Raw genomic sequence first — 18973 nt, 5'->3', positions numbered from 1 at the left:
TCTTCAAAACCTGGAGGAAGATTCATGTAAACTTCTTCTTCAAGTTTCCCATTTAGGAAAACATTCTTCACATCTAGCTGCTGTAAGGACCAATCAAGATTAACAGTAATTGATAAAAGAACTCTAATAGAATTTAATTTGGCTACTAGAGCAAATGTTTCAAGATAATCTATCCCGTATGTTTAAGTGTACCCTTTAGCCACTAGTCGGGCTTTGTATCTATCTAAAGATCCATCTGATTTGAATTTGGTTGTGAACACCCATTTACAACCCACAGTTTTTTTCCTTACAGGTAATTCCACTATTTCCCATGTACCTATTTTTTTAAAAGCGCACATCTCCTCTAAAATAGCCTCTTTCCACTCAGGAACTTGTAGAGCATCTTTCACATTTTTGAGTATTTTCACAGTATCGAGACACGAAACAAAGGTTGAGAATGTCGAAAAAAAGGCTTTATAGGACACAAAGTTAGACATGGGATATTTGACAACATGTCTAACACCTTTTCTTTTAGTAATTGGAATATCTAAATCAGAAAAATTCATTGGTTGGATTATGAGCTTTACCTGAACTTTTGACAAGATCTTGCGGGTCGGATTCTTGGTGATAAATCTGGTGGATTCCACTTTCTTGATTTCGACTTCTTCTTGAGTAAACAATTAACTCCTTTGTTTGTTCTTTATTCTCATGATTAGACTTTACACCTTCATACTCCTTTTCATTAACAACATTACCATAATTAATTTCTATGTTAATTATAAATTCACTTTCCCCATTATTAGAATCCCTAAGTTGTATATTCCTAGTGTATTCTTGATCAATTATAGAATCTTCCTTACTATAATTCCCTCCTTGAAGATTAGAATCAAAGTAAGATTGTGTTTCAACAAATGTGACATCTATGGTAATAATAATCTTCCTATTAATTGGATCGTAACATTTATAACCCTTTTTATTAGAAACATAGTCAAAAAAGACGTATTTTTTTTGCTCTAGGATCTAGTTTATCTTGGATGTGAAGATGAACAAAAACATTACACTAAAAAACTCGGAGGGATAAATTTTTAATCAATTCAGAGTTAGGAAAATTATCTTTAAAGAGACTGAAAGGAGTTTTATAGTTTAGAGTTTTACTAGGTATTCTATTAATAAAATATTTAGCTGTTAACAAGGCTTCGCCCTAAAGATAATGTGGTACCTGACTAGTGAATATCAAGGCTCTAGTTACTTGCAAAAGATGTTAGTTTTTTCATTCTATAACCCTATTTTGTTGTGGTGTATTTGTACAAGAGCTTTGGTGGACTATATCATGTTTGGTTAAGAAAACACCTAATTGGTCACTAAAAAATTCCCTACCATTGTCACTCCGAAATATTTCTATTCTCACACCAAATTGTGTTTTCACCATAACATAAAAAGACTGAAACACATTTTTAATTTCAAACTTATCTTTTAATAGAAACACCTAACAGATACGAGTATGATCATCAATAAATGTGACAAACCAACATTTTCCTGAAAAACTTCGTGTGGGGCTAATAGTTTTCATTTCCCGTCTCGTGGAAAACCCTTTTCGCTCCGCTTAGCCCTATCTCCCTCTAGGGGTATTTTAGTGACTCTTGAAGGTCCCCAAACATCACTATGAATTAACGAAAAAGGTTTGGAAGCTTTATAATTTTGAGGTGGGAAGAATGACCGATGATGTTTAGCCAATTCACAAAAGTCACAGTGATATGAAGAAGAACTTTTATTTTTAAATAGATCAGGTAACAAATATCTTAAATAGTAAAAATTAGAATATCCAAGCCTATAATGCCAAATCATAACCTTATAAAAACTAGAAATAGAATTTAAATATGAAGTAGTTGTTGGTTGAGTTAGATGGTCGTCATCAAGAAAGTAAATTCCACTAGATTCTTTAGTATTGCCAATCCTCCCTGAGATTATGTCCTGAAATTTACACATAGAGGAGTCAAATACAACATGACAATTCGAGGACTGGGATAATTTACTGACCGATATGAGATTACAAGCTAGATTTGGCACATGTAAAACATCATGTAAAACCAAGGAAGGTGAAATTTTAACAGTGCCTTTCCCTGCTATTGCCTAGAACGACCCATCTGCTACTTTGATTTTTTTGTTTCCTGCACAAGGTGTGTAAGTTAATAAAAGAAAATGACTACTAGTCGTGTGATCACTAGCTCCGGAATCAACGATCCACGTGTTTATTTTATAAGGTCTGGCACTGAAAAAAACAGAAAAATCAATACCTGATTGGGCAAAGGAGGAAGAAGGATTATTGGATGAGTTAGGAAGATAAGAATTCATCCGAAATTATGGTGATTGAAATAGCTTGTGTAGATGCTCTAGTTGTTCCTCAGTGAATGGAGACCCTTTTAGAGAACTTTGGCCCTCATAATTTTCATTAGTTGTTTCAATAGTAAAACTTTCTTCCTCTGTTTGGTTGCTGAATCTCTTATCTCCAATGAAGGTTGTTTTCAAGAGAGCATTTAATAAAATTGTTCTATTATTAATAACTAAAGAACTGAACTTAAATAGAGAAAAGAGTCCTAATCCTAATTGGGAAAATAATTTCTTTATTCTTAATAAACTATTAAAACATAAGGGGAAAATAGTTCCCTTATTCTAATAAACTACTAAAAGATAACATAAAATATTCCTAGAATATGAATAAAATTTATCTACCTAAATAAATTTAAAATATATACATATTTCAACACATTAGTTGTATGAATTAATACAAAAACTTATGGTGTCAGAAAATGAAGTAAGATTATATTCAAGGATGTAAAGAGTAATAAGAGACTAAGAGTAGCAATATTTAGAATTACTTTTTTTGTATTTACACAGTGAGATGAATAGCAAATACCCATATTCGTACACAGAGTAATCAAAGTGGGGAGGTCTGATGCCTTATGATTTAAGCAGGGAGGTTAAGTCCAGATTGCTTTAAAAATATGGGCCTTCAAGTTGTTGAGAATATTATACTGTCTTTGCATTGATGTGCTTGCATTGTTTTAGTCTAGCATGGGGGGCAGATATTTGATCAAGCAATAAATTTGTTCAAGTCATATTTTTTGATAAATTACTATTTTAAAATCTTCCTTAGTCTGATCTACTGTGCTTCCAGACTTCACCTGATTTTTGCTGGTTTCTTATACTTGGGTGATATTAAAAGCATGACTGTATGCAAGGTCAAACTGCTTCTTCTGTGCGCTCCAGTGTTGAATCTCAGTTCTTTTGTGTAAACTGTCAGCTTTAAATCTTTAATGAAACACAAATGTTCCAGAATTGGAGATTGCCAAATGTTATTTTAAAATTCTCATGATTCATTCACTGCCAAGAACATGTTTGTTCTGACATGTCATCTCTAGCAGGTGTTGATGTGCTTGTAGTCATGGTCACAAATGAAGCTCAAGCTGAGAGTGTTTTATTTGGGGATCTGGCTGCAGTTTCAGGTATATTTCTACTTTGATATCTGCAATTTATGAGCTGGGCTGATTTCACTCTCTATATTTTGTAGCCCTTCCATCTGGAGCATCTATAATTCTTTCTTCCACAGTCTCCCCTGCATATGTGATCCAACTTGAACGGCGTTTACAGAGTATGTATTTATTTCATTCAGTTATCTATTTGCAGTAACACAAAGCAAAATTTCTCGATTGTTTTATTATTCAAATTTCAGCTTTCCTCCCATTGTTTGTTTTTCTCCATCTCACTCACTCCAACCCCCTCTCGCTTGTGATTTATCCTCCTCGAGTGCACTTCATGGTTAGGTACTGAGCTTCAGCTCATTGCTCCTGAGCACGGGCTGAGCTTACATGAATCGAATCACTTTGTTCAAAATGTTAAAAGTGCACATCTTTTTCATTTATACTTCTTGTCATGGTTATTCCTATAGTAATTTATTTGTGCATGTGCAGATGAAGGCAAAGATTTGAAATTGGTTGATGCTCCTGTTTCTGGTGGTGTTAAAAGAGCTTCTATGGGAGAACTTACAGTATGCAAACGAGAATTTAACATAAAATTTCGTTTGGAAAGCTCTTGATTTGTCCTTCTGACGTTTGTTCATTTTCTTTTTTCTGTTTCTATTTCTAGATAATGGCTGCAGGTTCAGATGATGCTCTCAAAAGTGCAGGTCTTATCCTCTCAGGTAATTTGCATGTAGTAAAGTTTTAGTTCTCAGGTGAAGGAATACCTGAGCTATGTTGTGACTGATCTTGGTTGTTGACACTGAGCAGCATTAAGTGAGAAGCTCTATGTTATCAAAGGGGTTGTGGAGCAGGAAGGTACTTCTGAGCAATTATTTGTCATGGCATAAAGCATCAGTTTCCCATTTAGTTGTCAAGGAAGCAACTTTTTTATTATTTTTATTTCCTTTCTCAATTTCTAGTGGTGTAAAGATGGTTAATCAATTACTTGCTGGAGTTCATATAGCAGCATCAGCTGAGGCAATGGCTTTTGGGGCCCGATTATGTCTTAGCACAAGAATATTGTTCGATATCATCAGCAATAGTGGGGCAACATCCTGGTAGGTTCATATAACTGAAGTGGAAGTACTTTGTTTTCTTAATTGCTTTGTTTTAAACTTTGCTTGAAATCTGACTACAGGCCTGAGTTTGATTTCTTCTTAATATTCATTTTTATGAGTTCTTAAACTTAGATGTTGCCTACACCATTTGGTCTTCTTCTGTAGAAGTCTGTAGTCCCCTAAAGAAAGCAGAATAACTATTAGAAGCTCGTAGCTGTTCCTGAAGGACTATCATATCAATACATGCTGCAGAGTCTTTAGCACTTATGTTTCCATTTTAAGTTGGTGAAACAGTCACTGAATTGTATATCAAGGTTATTTATATGCTTTATCCAGCCCTAAACTTCATATCAAGGTGACAACCATGAATTGGAATGCTAATGGTTACAAGACTACATTGTCTTGAACAATTAACTAATTTCCCAGCTCTACAACTACTAAAACAGCAACAGCAGACAAATGTCATCCTTTTTGTTGGAGTCATATTTCTTACTCATGCTCCTGTTATGACCATTTCTTGAGAAAGATCATCAAGAGAGAGATCCGCTTAGAGTTTGTTCCAGTCTCTTTACTTTTTTCCTGCCCTCTTTTGACATGAGCATTTTCAATTAAAAGTTATCTACAAACAGTTTTATTTGGAGCTCTTCATCTTACATTTCCATATTTCCTTGCATGGCTTCCCTTATTTTGTCCTAAATTGACATGATCACTGCCACTCTATATCTTTTTCTTTTTTTAAAAAAATTTAATGGAAGAGTTCAAATACTTTTTATTAAGCAGCAATAGAAATAACATCGTTCAGAATAACTTCATGCAAAACATCTGGAGAATTAAAATTGAAAAACAAAGGATCAAAAGTAGCTAAACCCAAACTAGCTAAATTATGAGCTACTAAATTATGATCACTTCCACTTATTGTTGAATGTAGGGTATGTGGCTAAATATGACTTATAACTTAACTGATATGTTTTTGGGAATTATCCATTGATGTGTTGTATTGTATGCTCAAATTTTCTTTCAAGTTGATTGTTGGAATTGATGATCCTAACAAACATACTTTTGGGAAGTATCCTTGCAGTTCAGGTTCATGCTACTCTTTTACTATAATCTAGTTCTGCTCATTCTCATGCTTTATTTCAAAAAATTGTAATGTGAAATTTGTTCTTTTCATAAGCTCTATTTGATTTTACATAATAATGAATAGTGATTGCTACTCACTTGAGGAGAAAAAAAAGGGCAGTTGCCTCTCTCTGGCACTCTTATAGTCTTATGTTCTGCCGTAATAGAATATGGCCTTCATTTTTTTACGTTCATCCTGGAAGTGTAGGTGCAGGTGCTCATCTATTCTTCTCAAGTTTGTCACTTCCCTTCGCATTATCACAAAAGTTTAGTATATCTTTAGTTCTTCTAGGATAAAGAAACATCAATTCTAATTAGATAAGTGTTTAGTATATGGAAAGGTCATGACCCACACTTCTATAGCTGTGTCTTGTGCCTAAATAATTCACGTTGCAAGATTTAGGCCATGGTCATGTTCAAACAAATTGATCCTAGATCCACAGGTTACATGGTTTAGTGTAACATAATCTATGGAAAACTTAATATCTTAGTTCTAGAATTGGAAACTGCATCACTATGAAAAACCTTCGTCTTTAGAGGAACCTTTGCATTACCTTTATCTTAAAATAACTGGTCTCAAGCTTGAGGATATTTTTCATTTTTGATGAGTTCTGATTAGATTATGATTGTATTGCAGGATGTTTGAGAATCGGGTTCCACACATGTTAGACAATGACTATACCCCTTACTCTGCACTTGACATCTTTGTGAAGGATTTGGTCAGATAATTAGTTGTTCTTTTATCTTTTCAATGGAAACAAATATAGCCATACTTATGGTTTTTTTACTTAGCTGTAAGACAAAGTTTAATTGCCTACAGGGTATTGTTGCTCGTGAATGCTCAGCACATAAAATTCCACTCCATATTTCAACTATTGCACTCCAACTCTTTATTGCAGGTGAAGCATAACCTCTCTTATTCTGTGTAGAAATTGTGACTTATTTTTGTCTTTCTCTTTTTACATTTCTGACCCGAGGTGACTTGTTGCATAAATTATACTACCTTTTTATTGCCTGTTCATTTAAAGTTACCTAGTTTACCTGAAGAAAAAGGGGAGACACATCTACTCATGGAAGATAGGGAGTTCCATTTGCATTGATCTTTCTCTTCATGTTCCTTTTTTATTACCCCTGTAATTTGACCAGGATTTGTCTTGCGGCTTGAACTGGGTCAATGTCTCATATCTAACTTAAGTTGAAATGGTAGCAGCTAAAATTTTTACCATCCAAGGATCTTAGTTTTGAATAAGGAGTTGTATACTAGGTATTATGCATTGAGTGAAATTTCAGAAAAATATTGAGGGATAAACAAAGAAATTTGAAAAAGTTCTAACAGAATAAGAAAAAATTAAAGTTGAAGGTATCATGTAAAGATAAGTGTAAAATCTGCAAAATCTTATATGGACAGTATTGAAATTTTTTGAAAATCCATGGGACTCATGGTCCACCTTTCATGGTGAAACTACCTTTCATCTTTTGAGAAAACGGTGTCTATATGTATATACTGAAAGTTTTCAAGAGAGCATTTAATAAAACTGTTGTCTTTTATTAACTAAACAACTGAATTTAAATAGAGAAAAGAGTCATAACCTAATTGATAAAATATTCTAGAATATCTCAAATAATTTATTCTAAGATTTATCTACCTAAATAACTTTAAAATATATCCCAAAATATATGGGTTTCACATATTTCAACATATACCACTAGACCAACTGCACCATTTGCTGCCTATGACAGTTGCATGAGGTAAGAGCTATTCCACTACCTCAGATTATTGAAACACAAGATTTAAAGACTCAGAGGGGGTGAGAAATGGATGCTTCTTGGCTAGGTCAGCATTCACTTCATTCAAAAAAGTATGGAGGAACTATGATGGAAGACCATAGATGGATTTAGAGATTTGAATGTCTAGAATCTAGTCTTTTCTTTGTTTGGCTTTTTTTTAAATGAATTCAAGTGAAATTCAGATAAAGAAGAAGATGACATTGGGCGGCTCTTGTGGGTGCTACCTTTTAGAGTTAGAGATGGGTTTGCATGCATTTTGGGACTATTTTTTTATTCGTGAGGTTGCTTCTTGTGAATCAATGAATGAGACACTTAGAGATGAACTTCTTACCCTCTCTTTGAAGAATTGGTTATTTATTAAATGTCTTAGAATCGCCATGGGTGTGGAGAAGTTGACTGGAAGTTGCATTTTATTAAGACTCTTTGGGGTTTATGGAAGAGTAGGAACAAATGACTTTCAAATGAAATATGATACTGCTGCAAATTTATGTTCAATGGCGAAGAAGTTCGCTAAGTAGGTTATGGATGAAGAAACTTAGAAAAAAATTATTATTCATTCTGCTAATTAGTTTACACCTATAAAGAGAGGAATTCACACAAACAAGGAAAACAATCCCTAAAAAATAGTAACTTCCTAAGAATTAGTGACTGAGATTAGTTTCTATTTACAAGGGAACTCTTAGTAATAAGCTAAGTTTTCTGTCCTTAATCTTAGGAATTCCAACACTCCCCCTCAAGCTGGAGTGTAGATGTTTGTCAAACCCAGCTTGCCAATAAGTTCTTCAAACATGTTTCTGTTCAAACTTTTAGTTAATACGTTTGCAACTTGTTGTCTAGTAGGTAGGTAGGTGATGCACACTTCTCCTGAGTGTATTTTTCTTTTATAAAGTGGCGATCTATTTCCACGTGTTTGGTGCGATCATGATGCACAGGATTATGTGCTATGTTGACAGCTGCCTAGTCGTCACAGTACATCTTCATAGGCCTGGTGTAAGGCACTTTTAGTTCCCCCATAAGTCTTTGTATCCAAACTCCTTCACATATACCATGAGATAGTGCTCGATACTCTGCCTCTGCACTGCTGCGTGCTACAACAGACTGTTTTTTGCTTCTCCACGTCACGAGGTTACCCCAAACATAACTACAATAACCACTTGTAGAGCGTTTATCGTTAACAGAACCTGCCCAGTCTGCATCAGTGTAGACTTCCACATTCTGGTTGGCAGTTTTCTTGAAATGCAGGGCTTTACCAGGAGTCCCTTTTAGATACCTTAATATTCTATATGCAGCTTCCAGGTGCTTCTCCCTCGGGGCATGCATGTACTGATTGATAACACTTACATTGAAGGCTATGTCTGGACGGGTGTGAGATAGGTAGATGAGTCTTTCTACTAGTCGTTGATATCTCCCCCTGTCGATTTCTTCTCCATCCTCATCAGTTTCCAATTTAAGGTTAAATTCCATAGGAGTTTCGGCTGGTTTTGCAGCCCATCAAACCAACTTCTGACAGTAGATCAAGAACATATTTCCTTTGGGAGATGGAAATACCTGTTTGGGACCTTGCTACCTCCATACCAAGAATGTATTTAAGATTCCCCAAGTCTTTAAGCTCGAACTCTGTACCAAGGAATTCTTTCAACCTCACAATTTTGCTTGAGTCATCTCCTGTTAATATTATATCGTCCACATAAACGATGAGGATGCAGCATTTTCCCTTTTCTGAGTGCTTGTAGAACATGGTGTGGTCTGCTTGCCCTTGAATGTAATTTTTGCTGGTCATAGCTTTTGCAAATCGGTTGAACCACGCCCGTGGAGATTGTTTCAGCCCATACAAAGACTTCTTCAACTTACACACTTGGCCCTTACTTTCTTCAAACCCGGGTGGAAAATCCATGTACACTTTCTCACTTAATTCTCCGTTGAGGAAAGCATTTTTTACATCCAATTGAGTCAAGTGCCAATCAAGGTTGGCAGCAAGAGATAGGAGGACTCGAATGGTGTTTAGCTTGGCAACCGGTGCAAACGTCTCGTCGTAGTCAAAACCATAAGTTTGAGTGATGCCCTTAGCCACAAGTCGAGCCTTGTATCGGTCAATACGACCATCGGGTTTAAATTTCATAGTGAAGATCCATTTGCATCCTACTGTTTTTTTTCCCTTAGGTAGATCCGAGACTTCCCATGTTTCATTGTTTTTGAGGGCCTTCATTTCTTCCATCACAGCTTGTCTCCACTCAGTTGATTCAAGAGCCTCTTTTATATTTTTTGGAGTTTTTACAGAATCAACATTAGTTACAAAAGCTTTGTAAGACTTAGATAAATTTTCATAGGATACAAACCGAGAAATAGGGTGTTGAGTGCAGCTCCTTGTGCCCTTTCGAACTGCAATTGGAAGATAGATGGATGGTGACGGAGGTGAGACTTCTGTTCAGAATAGTCCTCGGTTGAGGATGCAATTGGCACTGCTGTATCAATTTCAGAACGATTCCGTCCAGAGTAAACTTGTATTTTGAGAACCTGTTTTTGTTGTTTTCCTTGATCAAGGGGCTGTTGTACTTCGGTGGTGGTATTGTTATTGGGAAGGATCGGGCTAATTTCTTGCTGCACAGGGGAAACAGTCTCTAAATCTGGGATTACCATAGCACCTTGGTTGTTAGGCTTGTTTGTGATAGTAGTTGTAGGATCATGAGGTATAATGAGGAGAGTATGAAGGGTCTCATCTTCATTGTAAGTCTCCCCTAAAGATGAGATGCTGCAAAGTATGGTTCATTTTCAAAGAAGGTAACATCCCGAGAGACAAACATTCGGCGCAAGGTTGGTGAGTAACACTTATAGCCTTTTTGTGTGGGGGAATATCCAATGAAGATGCAGGTGTGGGCTCGAGGATCAAGTTTGGATTGATTTGGTTGATGGTTATGGACAAAAACTTTGCAACCGAATATTTTGGCTGGAAGATTAGGAACACGAAATAGAGGAAAGGACTTTAGAAGGGTATTTAGAGGTGTTTGGAAATTGAGGACCTTTGATGGCATTCGGTTTATGAGATAGCAGGCAGTGAGGACAGCCTCTCTCCACAAGTATTTTGGAACATTCATGGTGAACATTATGGCTCGAGCTACAGCAAGGAGATGTTGATTTTTTCTCTCGGAGATCTTGTTTTGTTGAGGAGTGTCAGGACAAGAGCTTTGGTGTATGATGCCTTGGTCAGAAAGGTATGGGCTTAGGACAGAGTTAAAGTATTCTCTCCCATTGTCAGTGTGGAGAGTATGTATGGTAGAGTTGAACTGGGTTCGAACCATTGAGTGAAAATTTTGGAATACTTTGGGTGTTTCAGATTTTTCTTTGAGGAGATAGACCCAACATACCCTAGTGTGATCATCAATGAATGTTATAAACCATCTAGCCCTTGTAATATTTTTCACTCGGCTGGCTCCCCATAGGTCACTGTGGATTAATGAAAATGGTTGGGCCTGGATATATGGTTTTAATGGGTATGGAACACGGGTATGTTGGGATAATTGGCAAATTTCACACTTCAAGGAATTAATACTTCTATTTCGAAATAACAGCGGAAGATGTTTCTTCAAATACAAAAAGTTTGGATGCCCTAACCTACGGTGCCATAACATAATCGTGTCCTCTTTTGAAGTGGATAGAGCCAATTCTCCTTGTGTGCTGTTTTTATTCCAAACATATAGTCCATCATCAACATTAGCAGTGCCAATCATCCTCCCCGATTTCTGTTCCTGTATCACACAACCAATTGCAGAAAATTCAGCAAGAAGTTTTTCATCCTTAGTAAGTTTACTGATTGAAAGTAAATTGCAGGACAAGTTTGGGACATGTAGGATTTTATCGAGAGAAAAATTCTTTGTTATTTGTACTTCTCCTACTCCAGCCATAGGTGAGTAAGAACCATCAGTTATGCGGATTCGGGACTTGTCATGACAAGGGGTGTAGGTGTGAAACAAAGTGAAGTTACCTGTCATGTGATCGGAGGCACTTGAATCGAGTATCCGAGAGGATTGATTATTTGATTCAAAGGCAATATTGAGGGCAGTACCTTGGGTGGCTAGAGATCCATGAGCAGTGGAAGTACCAAGTATCTTATGGAGAGTCTCAAGTTGGGTTTTGGTTAGGTGAACATCGAGAACATCATCTGCAGCAGTGGAGGATTATCCTTCTGTTTTTTTTAGGATAGCCATGGAGTTTGAAGCACTTTTCCTTTGTATGATCAACACGGTTGCAGTGGTTACACCATGGCCTGGTTGATCTAGAATCATTTCCAGCACGTGGTTTTTGTGGCTGTGGACCTCTGGAGATGAGGTCAGAGGTCTCAGTAGACCGATTGCCAAGAGTTGTCACATGTTTAGGTTCCTCTGAGTCTCCCATCATGACAAGACGGCGCTTTTCTTCTCTTCTAACTTCTGCAAATGCTTCACCAATGGTTGGTAGAGGTGATCTGTCCAGAATTTGGCCACGGACCTCATCTAACTCACGGTTCAGTCCTACTAGAAACTCATAAAGACGTTCATTGTTGAGGTGAGTTATAAACTTGGTGTGTTCCAAGCCTTCACCCCAATCTGCCTCATAGTACATATCCAGTTCCTGCCACAAAATTTTCAAATTGTTGTAGTAGTGAGTTACTTCGAGTGTCCCTTGTTGGATATCCTTTAACTTAAGCTTGATCTCAAATACTTGGGAGGTGTTTCCAAGATCCGAGTAGTTTTCTTTGACTGCATCCCACATATCTTTTGCAGTTTTGAAAAAGAGATAGGTGCGGCTTATATGGCCTTCCATCGAATTAATTAGCCAAGCCATTACAATCGAGTTGTTGAGTTCCTAAGTGGCATAAGTCGGGTCAGCTATGGTTGGTTGTGGAATTTCTCCATTGATGTATCCTAATTTGCCACGACCACGAATCACCATAAGGACCGATTAAGACCATTGGAAGAAGTTCTTCCCATCTAGCCAATGATTGGTGATTATAAGGGAGGAATTAAGTTCACCTTGAGTGATTCCCTGATTGACATTCTGAGTTATTTGTGAAGTCTCAGTTTCAGACAGAGTTTCATTGAAGTCACCCATGGGAGGACTAAACTGGAGGGATTTTTAGGAAGGGAGATTAGAGATGAATGAGCAGGATCGAATGAATCCTAAAGCTCTTGATACCATGAAGAAACTTAGAAAAAGATTATTATTCATTCTGCTAATTAGTTTACACCTATAAAGAGAGGAATTCACACAAACAAGGAAAACAATCCCTAAAAAACATTAACTTCCTAAGAATCAGTGACTGAAATTAGTAATAAGGTAAGTTTTTTGTCCTTAATCTTAGGAATTCCAACAATGGAGGTGGCAGGAGCTGGGATTAATAGTGTGAGAAGAATGCCAAAATGGATCAAGTGGAAACTATTAGAGCAAGGTATGTAATGCTTAATACAGAGAGCGCGATGAAGAGTATTTTCGGTTTAGCTTTGGTGGGGGCTTTGCTATGTGATTGGGAAGGGAATTGGGTTAGGGGTTTTATCTTAATATCGGAATGCCAAACGGCCTATTTGTGGGGACCGAGAAGATTTGATGCTGCTCGAGTTTTGAATATCCAATCTCTTATAGTTGTATCAAATGCTGCTGTGGTGGTTCAAGTCTTTAAGGTTGTCATCTTTGTTTCGTATTAGTACAAGATTGTATGCAAATCATGTAGGCAGGGTGGATTTAAGAAATTCTAAATATCCTACAATAATGTAATAGGTGTGCAAATGAATTAGCTAATTTGGCTTTGAAATTTAATCCGAGAACTCATATTTTAGATAAACCTCCAATTGAAATATGAAAGTTGTTGGAAGAGTGTGTTTGGTGTAGCAACGCTTGGTTAACTTGTTAATTAGATCTTATCTACCAAATATATATTTTATATTGTGATGCAATTTTCCATGTTTGTCTTTGTATGTTGCTCTTTCATTTTAATTCTCTTTTAGAGTTGTCTTCCATACAATTAACACTTATAATGTTACTAATGAGAAGGATCTGCTGCTGGCTGGGGTCGACAAGATGATGCTGGTGTGGTAAAGGTATGCACGTCTAGTATCATTCCATTATTCTCAATTGATAGAAAGCACTATTCAAAGATTACTGTCAGATTTCAGAATATTTGAGTATATCAAATATGATTAAAAATATTCTATCCCTAACTTTAAGGCTGTACAGTATCCCTGCAATTATTCTGTTTTCCTAACATGAAGTTACCTTAGTTAGGCTAACTATGTGTATAAATATGTATGTAATCTCTTGTGGAAAATATAATGGAAAATATCCTGTTTTTTCACATGGTATCAGAGCTTGTTATTTAGCCCGATTTCTGAGATTTTTTAGCCGGTTTCTTTAGCCTGTTTTTTTTTCTGATTCCCAACCAGTCCTCAAGTGTATAGAACTTGTTCAGACACAACATGACTGAAACTGTCAAGACCAGTAACACTGGGGAGGGCTCAGAAATTTCTGTAAACAACTTAAACCCAATGAGTGAGTTTCAGAATATCCAAGTAGCCTACAGGCTAAATGGAAAAAATTATCTGAAATGGTCCCAACTGGTTCGTACCTTCTTGAAAGGAAGAGGAAAGCTGAGTCACTTACTCGGAACTGGACCTAAAGAAGGGGACCCTAAGTTTGATGCTTGGGATGAACAAGACTCTATGGTAATGTCTTGGTTATGGAGCTCTATGATGCCAGAAATCAGTGATACATGCATGCTTCTTAGCACATCCAAAGAAATATGGGAAGCTGTGAAGCAGACTTATTCTAAAGTTTGAGATGCTGCTCAAATCTATGAAATCAAGACTAAGATTTCATCCACCAAGCAAGGAAGTCGATCAATCACGGAGTATTCCAATCTGTTGCAAAGTTTGTGGCAAGAGATGGATCATTACCAGTGCATTCAGATGAAGTGCAGTGAAGATGCAGCACTCCTGAAAAGGTTTGTTGAAAAGGATCGAATTTATGATTTTCTTGCTGGACTGAATGTTGAGTTTGATGCAGTAAGAGTTCAAATACTTGGAAAAGAGGAACTACCATCACTGAATGAAACAATTGTAATTGTTCGTGCTGAGGAAGGAAGAAGAGGAGTTATGGTGGAGAACAATCAAGTGGATAGTTCAGCCTTGGTTACTAATGCAGTAAATGAGAGGAGATTTGGCCTGGAGCAGCCAACTAGTGAAGATAATAGACAGATAGAATGTACAAAGTCTTTTAACAAGGATTCCGTATGGTGCACCTACTGCAAAAAGACTCGTCACACTAAAGACAGATGCTGGAAACTCCATGGGAAGCCACAGACAACAAACAAAAATTTTTCAGAAAAAGGTGGACAATCAAAGGGACAAGGACGAGCAAATACAGCTAGATAGCTAGATGAAAAAAACAATTCTCAAGAATTACCTATTGAATTCAATAAAGAAGAAATTGAGAAGTTAAAAAAATTTGCTGGGATCATTGGAAAAAACTTCTTCAACAGGTACTTGTAGTTTAGCCTTTTCAGGTATATCCTCTCCTCAAAGTTCTAAAGTCTCAAATACAGATACTAAAATTTCAGGACCCACTCCTCACAAAAATTTATTTCATATACACCTTGTTCTAGTAGTAGAAAAATAACAGTAGCTGATGGTTCTGTGATCACAGTGCCCGGTCAAGGTGATATTGTTATAAACAAAAACCTTACTCTTAAAAATGTCCTTCATGTTCCAAAATTATTTACCAATCTTTTATCCATTAAAAAAATTACCAAAGACTCTAACTGTAAAGTGGTTTTCTATCACAATCGGTGTCTTTTTCAGGAACAGAATACGAGGAGGATGATTGGACATGTTAAGGAAATAAATGGCCTATACTATCTTGAAGAATCTAGTGAAGAAGTTAGTGTTCTGAATTCCTCACCTTTATCTCTCATATCCGAGTCTATTAAAACCAATAAAGACCAAATTTGGCTCTATCACCTTTTCCTTGGTCACCCATCATTTAGAGTCCTTAAAATTATGTTTCCTTCACTATTCAAAGGATTAACTGTTGAAAAATTTCATTGTGATATCTGTGAACTTGCAAAACATAAACGTACCTCTTTTCCAGTAAGCAATAAAAGAACATCCACTCCTTTTACTCTTGTTCATAGTGATGTTTGGGGGCCATCCAATATTTCAAATATTTCTGGAGCTCGGTGGTTTGTATCCTTTATTGATGATTGTACTCGTGTGTCTTGGATTTTTCTTTTAAAACAAAAATCTGATGTTAGGTCTGTCTTTCCAATTTTTTACAACATGATCAAAACACAATTTGGGGTCGAAATAAAAAGGTTTAGGTCAGACAATGCTAAGGATTATTTCAATCAATTCCTCTCAACATATTTTTAAGAAAGAGGCATTATACATGAGTCATCTTGTGTTAGTACACCCCAACAAAATGGTGTAGCCGAAAGAAAGAATGGTCACATTTTAGCCATGACAAGAGCCCTATTGTTCCAAAAAAACGTCCCTAAACAATACTGGGGGGAGGCTGTTCTAACTGCTACTTATTTGTTAAATAGATTGCCTACAAAGGTCCTTGAATCTCAAAGTACTATGCAAGTTCTAGCAAAATTTTTTCCTGATTTCAATACCTCCAGTAATCTTATTCCCAAAGTATTTGGCTGTGTCGCCTTTTTCCATGTTCATTCTCAAAATAGAGGGAAATTTGATCCACGGGCTGTCAAGTGTGTCTTTCTTGGATATTCTTCCACTTAAAAGGGGTACAAGTGCTATCATCCAGCCACAAAATTTTTTTTGTAACAGTTGATGCTACTTTTGCTGAACAAGAAAATTTCTTCACTCGTCCTTATCTTCAGGGAGAGATCTTATTCACAGAAGATAAGGACAAAGAATTCTTTCTTCTTGACATTCCAGCTCTTGTCCAGCAACCAAACACTCTCATTCCAGCTCCTGTCCAGCAATCAAACACTCTCACTCAGACCTTGCCTGCTACCCAACCTGCCCAACTTGAAACAATGACCCCTATACAACCTGAAACTAAGCCTAGTACACCCAAATCACCAAGAGGAATTCAAGACACTACTCGTCCGTTACTGGTTTACTCAAGGAAGAAGGCACCAGTGCAAGTTCAATCATCTTCTTCTCCTATACGACCTGAGGTAACTGCTGAACCTACTTTGAATTCTAATACTACAAATTTAGATGATTTTCCCATTGCTATTAGAAAGGGGACTAGAGCTTGTACAAAACATCCCTTGCACCTATTCATGTCTTACAAAAACTTGTCCCATAACCACAAAGCCTTTCTTACTAGCCTAAATTCTATTTCCATTCCTAAAATTGTATTTGAGGCATTAGAAGATGAGAATTGGAGAAATGCCATGAAGGTTGAAATGGAAGCTTTTGAAAAAAATAAGACATGGGACTTAGTGAAATTACCAGAAGGAAAGAAACCGGTGGGATGTCGCTGGGTGTACACAGTGAAATATAAGTCAGATGGTTCTTTGGAGAGGTACAAAGCAAGGTTGGTTGCTAAAGGGTACACTCAAATGTATGGGATAGACTATCTTGAGACATTTGCCCCTGTTGCAAAGATGAACACTGTAAGAGTGTTGCTGTCACTAGCTGCTAACCGAGGCTGGAAATTACAGCAATTTGACATCAAAAATGCCTTTTTACACGGTGACCTTGAGGAGGAAGTCTATATGGATGTTCCTCCAGGATTCGGTCCAGATACAGGACAGACAGTTTGCAGACTAAAAAAGACTTTATATGGACTAAAACAGTCCCCGAGGGCTTGGTTTGGAAGATTTACCAAAGTGATGCTCAAGTTGGGGTATAAACAGAGTCAAGGAGATCATACTCTATTCGTAAAACATTCATCTTCAGGGGGAGTGACTGCTTTAATAGTCTATGTTGATGATATTATTGTGACTGGTGATGATCTAGAAGGAATGGAGAAGTTAAAAAAATGCCTAGTAAAAGAATTCGAAGTCAAAGAGCTAGGTAAGTTAAAATATCTCCTTGGTATTGAAGTGGCACACTCTCGGGAAGGAATATTCATATCTCAGCAAAAATACATAGTTGATTTGTTGACAGAAACAGGCAAGTTGGGCTGTAAACCAGCAGAGACACCCATAGAGGTGAACCACAGACTCGGAGATGTATTAGAAGATACAGCAGTTGATAGAAGGTCATATCAAAAACTTGTGGGGAAGCTTATTTACTTGTCCCATACCAGACCAGATATTGCCTATGCAGTAGGTGTTGTAAGTCAGTTTATGCACAATCCTAAGGAATCACATCTTAGTGCTGTATATCAGATTCTACAGTACTTAAAAGGTACGCCAGGCAAAGGAATCTTATTTAAAAAAGGAGAAAATTTAACCCTTGAAGCCTATACTGATGCAGATTATGCAGGATCTATGGTTGATAGAAGATCAACCTCTGGTTACTGCACTTTCCTAGGAGGCAACCTTGTGACTTGGAGGAGTAAAAAACAAAACGTTGTGGCTAGATCTAGTGCAGAAGCTGAATTTAGGGCAATGGCTCTTGGAGTTTGTGAGTTGTTATGGCTAAAGATTATATTGGAAGACTTGAAGATCAAGTGGGAAGGTCCAATGAAGTTGTATTGCGATAATAAGTCTGCTATCAATATCGCACATAATCCAGTTCAACATGATCGAACAAAGCACGTTGAGGTGGACAGACATTTCATAAAGGAAAAACTGGACAGTGGCTTAATTTGCACTCCATTTGTGTCCACCGATGAACAACTAGCAGATATACTTACCAAAGGATTGTCTGGGAAGTTGTTTCAGAAATTAGTAAGCAAGCTGAGAATGGATGATATCCACTTCCCAGCTTGAGGGGGAGTGTCAGATTTCAGAATATTTGAGTATATCAAATATGATTCTAAAAATATTCTATCCCTAACTTTAAGGCTGTACAGTATCCCTGCAATTATTCTGTTTTCCTAACATAAAGTTACCTTAGTTAGGCTAACTATGTGTATAAATATGTATGTAATCTCTTGTGGAAAATATAATGGAAAATATCCTGTTTTTTCACAATTACTTAATTCAAAGATATAGTTAATATCTAAAGAATATTGAATGTCTAAAGTTCTTTTTACTTGCTCAAATAAGTTGAACTTGGAAGAATGATCTATCAAGAAGAAATACTGACTGCTTTGTATATAACCATCAAGCTTAGTCATGTGTCACTAATTTCTTCTTATTATTTTTGTGAATGGTAAATTACATATATGTCCCCTATAATTTCATGTTCTCGTACATAGCAACTTGTGATTTTTTTTTTTGATAGGTACCTTGTGATTACGTCCTATTGTAGAGGTAGTTTCACACACTATTACAAGTTATACACAACCTATATAATATTTATAGCTTAATTGAATATGAATTATGGTGTTTAAAGTTATCATGTTCACAAATATAATCTGGTTACTTAATTAGCACATTGTAGGTGTAACAACTTTTTCTGT

The 18973-nt window shown here is 36.6% G+C and overlaps 1 protein-coding gene and 1 non-coding gene across 2 annotated transcripts in view; both read left to right on the top strand.

Annotated features, from left to right (window-relative positions):
* LOC107887181 (uncharacterized) overlaps positions 1-18973 on the top strand; it is a 49408-nt gene that overhangs the window by 16444 nt on the left and 13991 nt on the right. Inside the window, exons 14-22 of the transcript XR_005920350.1 lie at positions 3402-3482; positions 3548-3628; positions 3948-4024; positions 4123-4177; positions 4266-4313; positions 4418-4555; positions 6312-6393; positions 6495-6573; positions 13484-13530. This is a non-coding gene — a transcript (uncharacterized protein). The remainder of the gene's footprint in view (positions 1-3401; positions 3483-3547; positions 3629-3947; positions 4025-4122; positions 4178-4265; positions 4314-4417; positions 4556-6311; positions 6394-6494; positions 6574-13483; positions 13531-18973) is intronic.
* LOC107887183 (uncharacterized) lies at positions 14371-14859 on the top strand. The gene has a single exon (XM_016811348.2). It carries the CDS (start codon positions 14371-14373, stop codon positions 14857-14859), a length of 489 nt encoding a protein of 162 aa, XP_016666837.1.

The sequence above is a fragment of the Gossypium hirsutum genome, chromosome A03 (genome assembly GCF_007990345.1).
Source record: "Gossypium hirsutum isolate 1008001.06 chromosome A03, Gossypium_hirsutum_v2.1, whole genome shotgun sequence".
Taxonomy (NCBI): Eukaryota; Viridiplantae; Streptophyta; class Magnoliopsida; order Malvales; family Malvaceae; genus Gossypium; species Gossypium hirsutum.
This window is presented reverse-complemented; position numbering and strand designations above follow the sequence as displayed.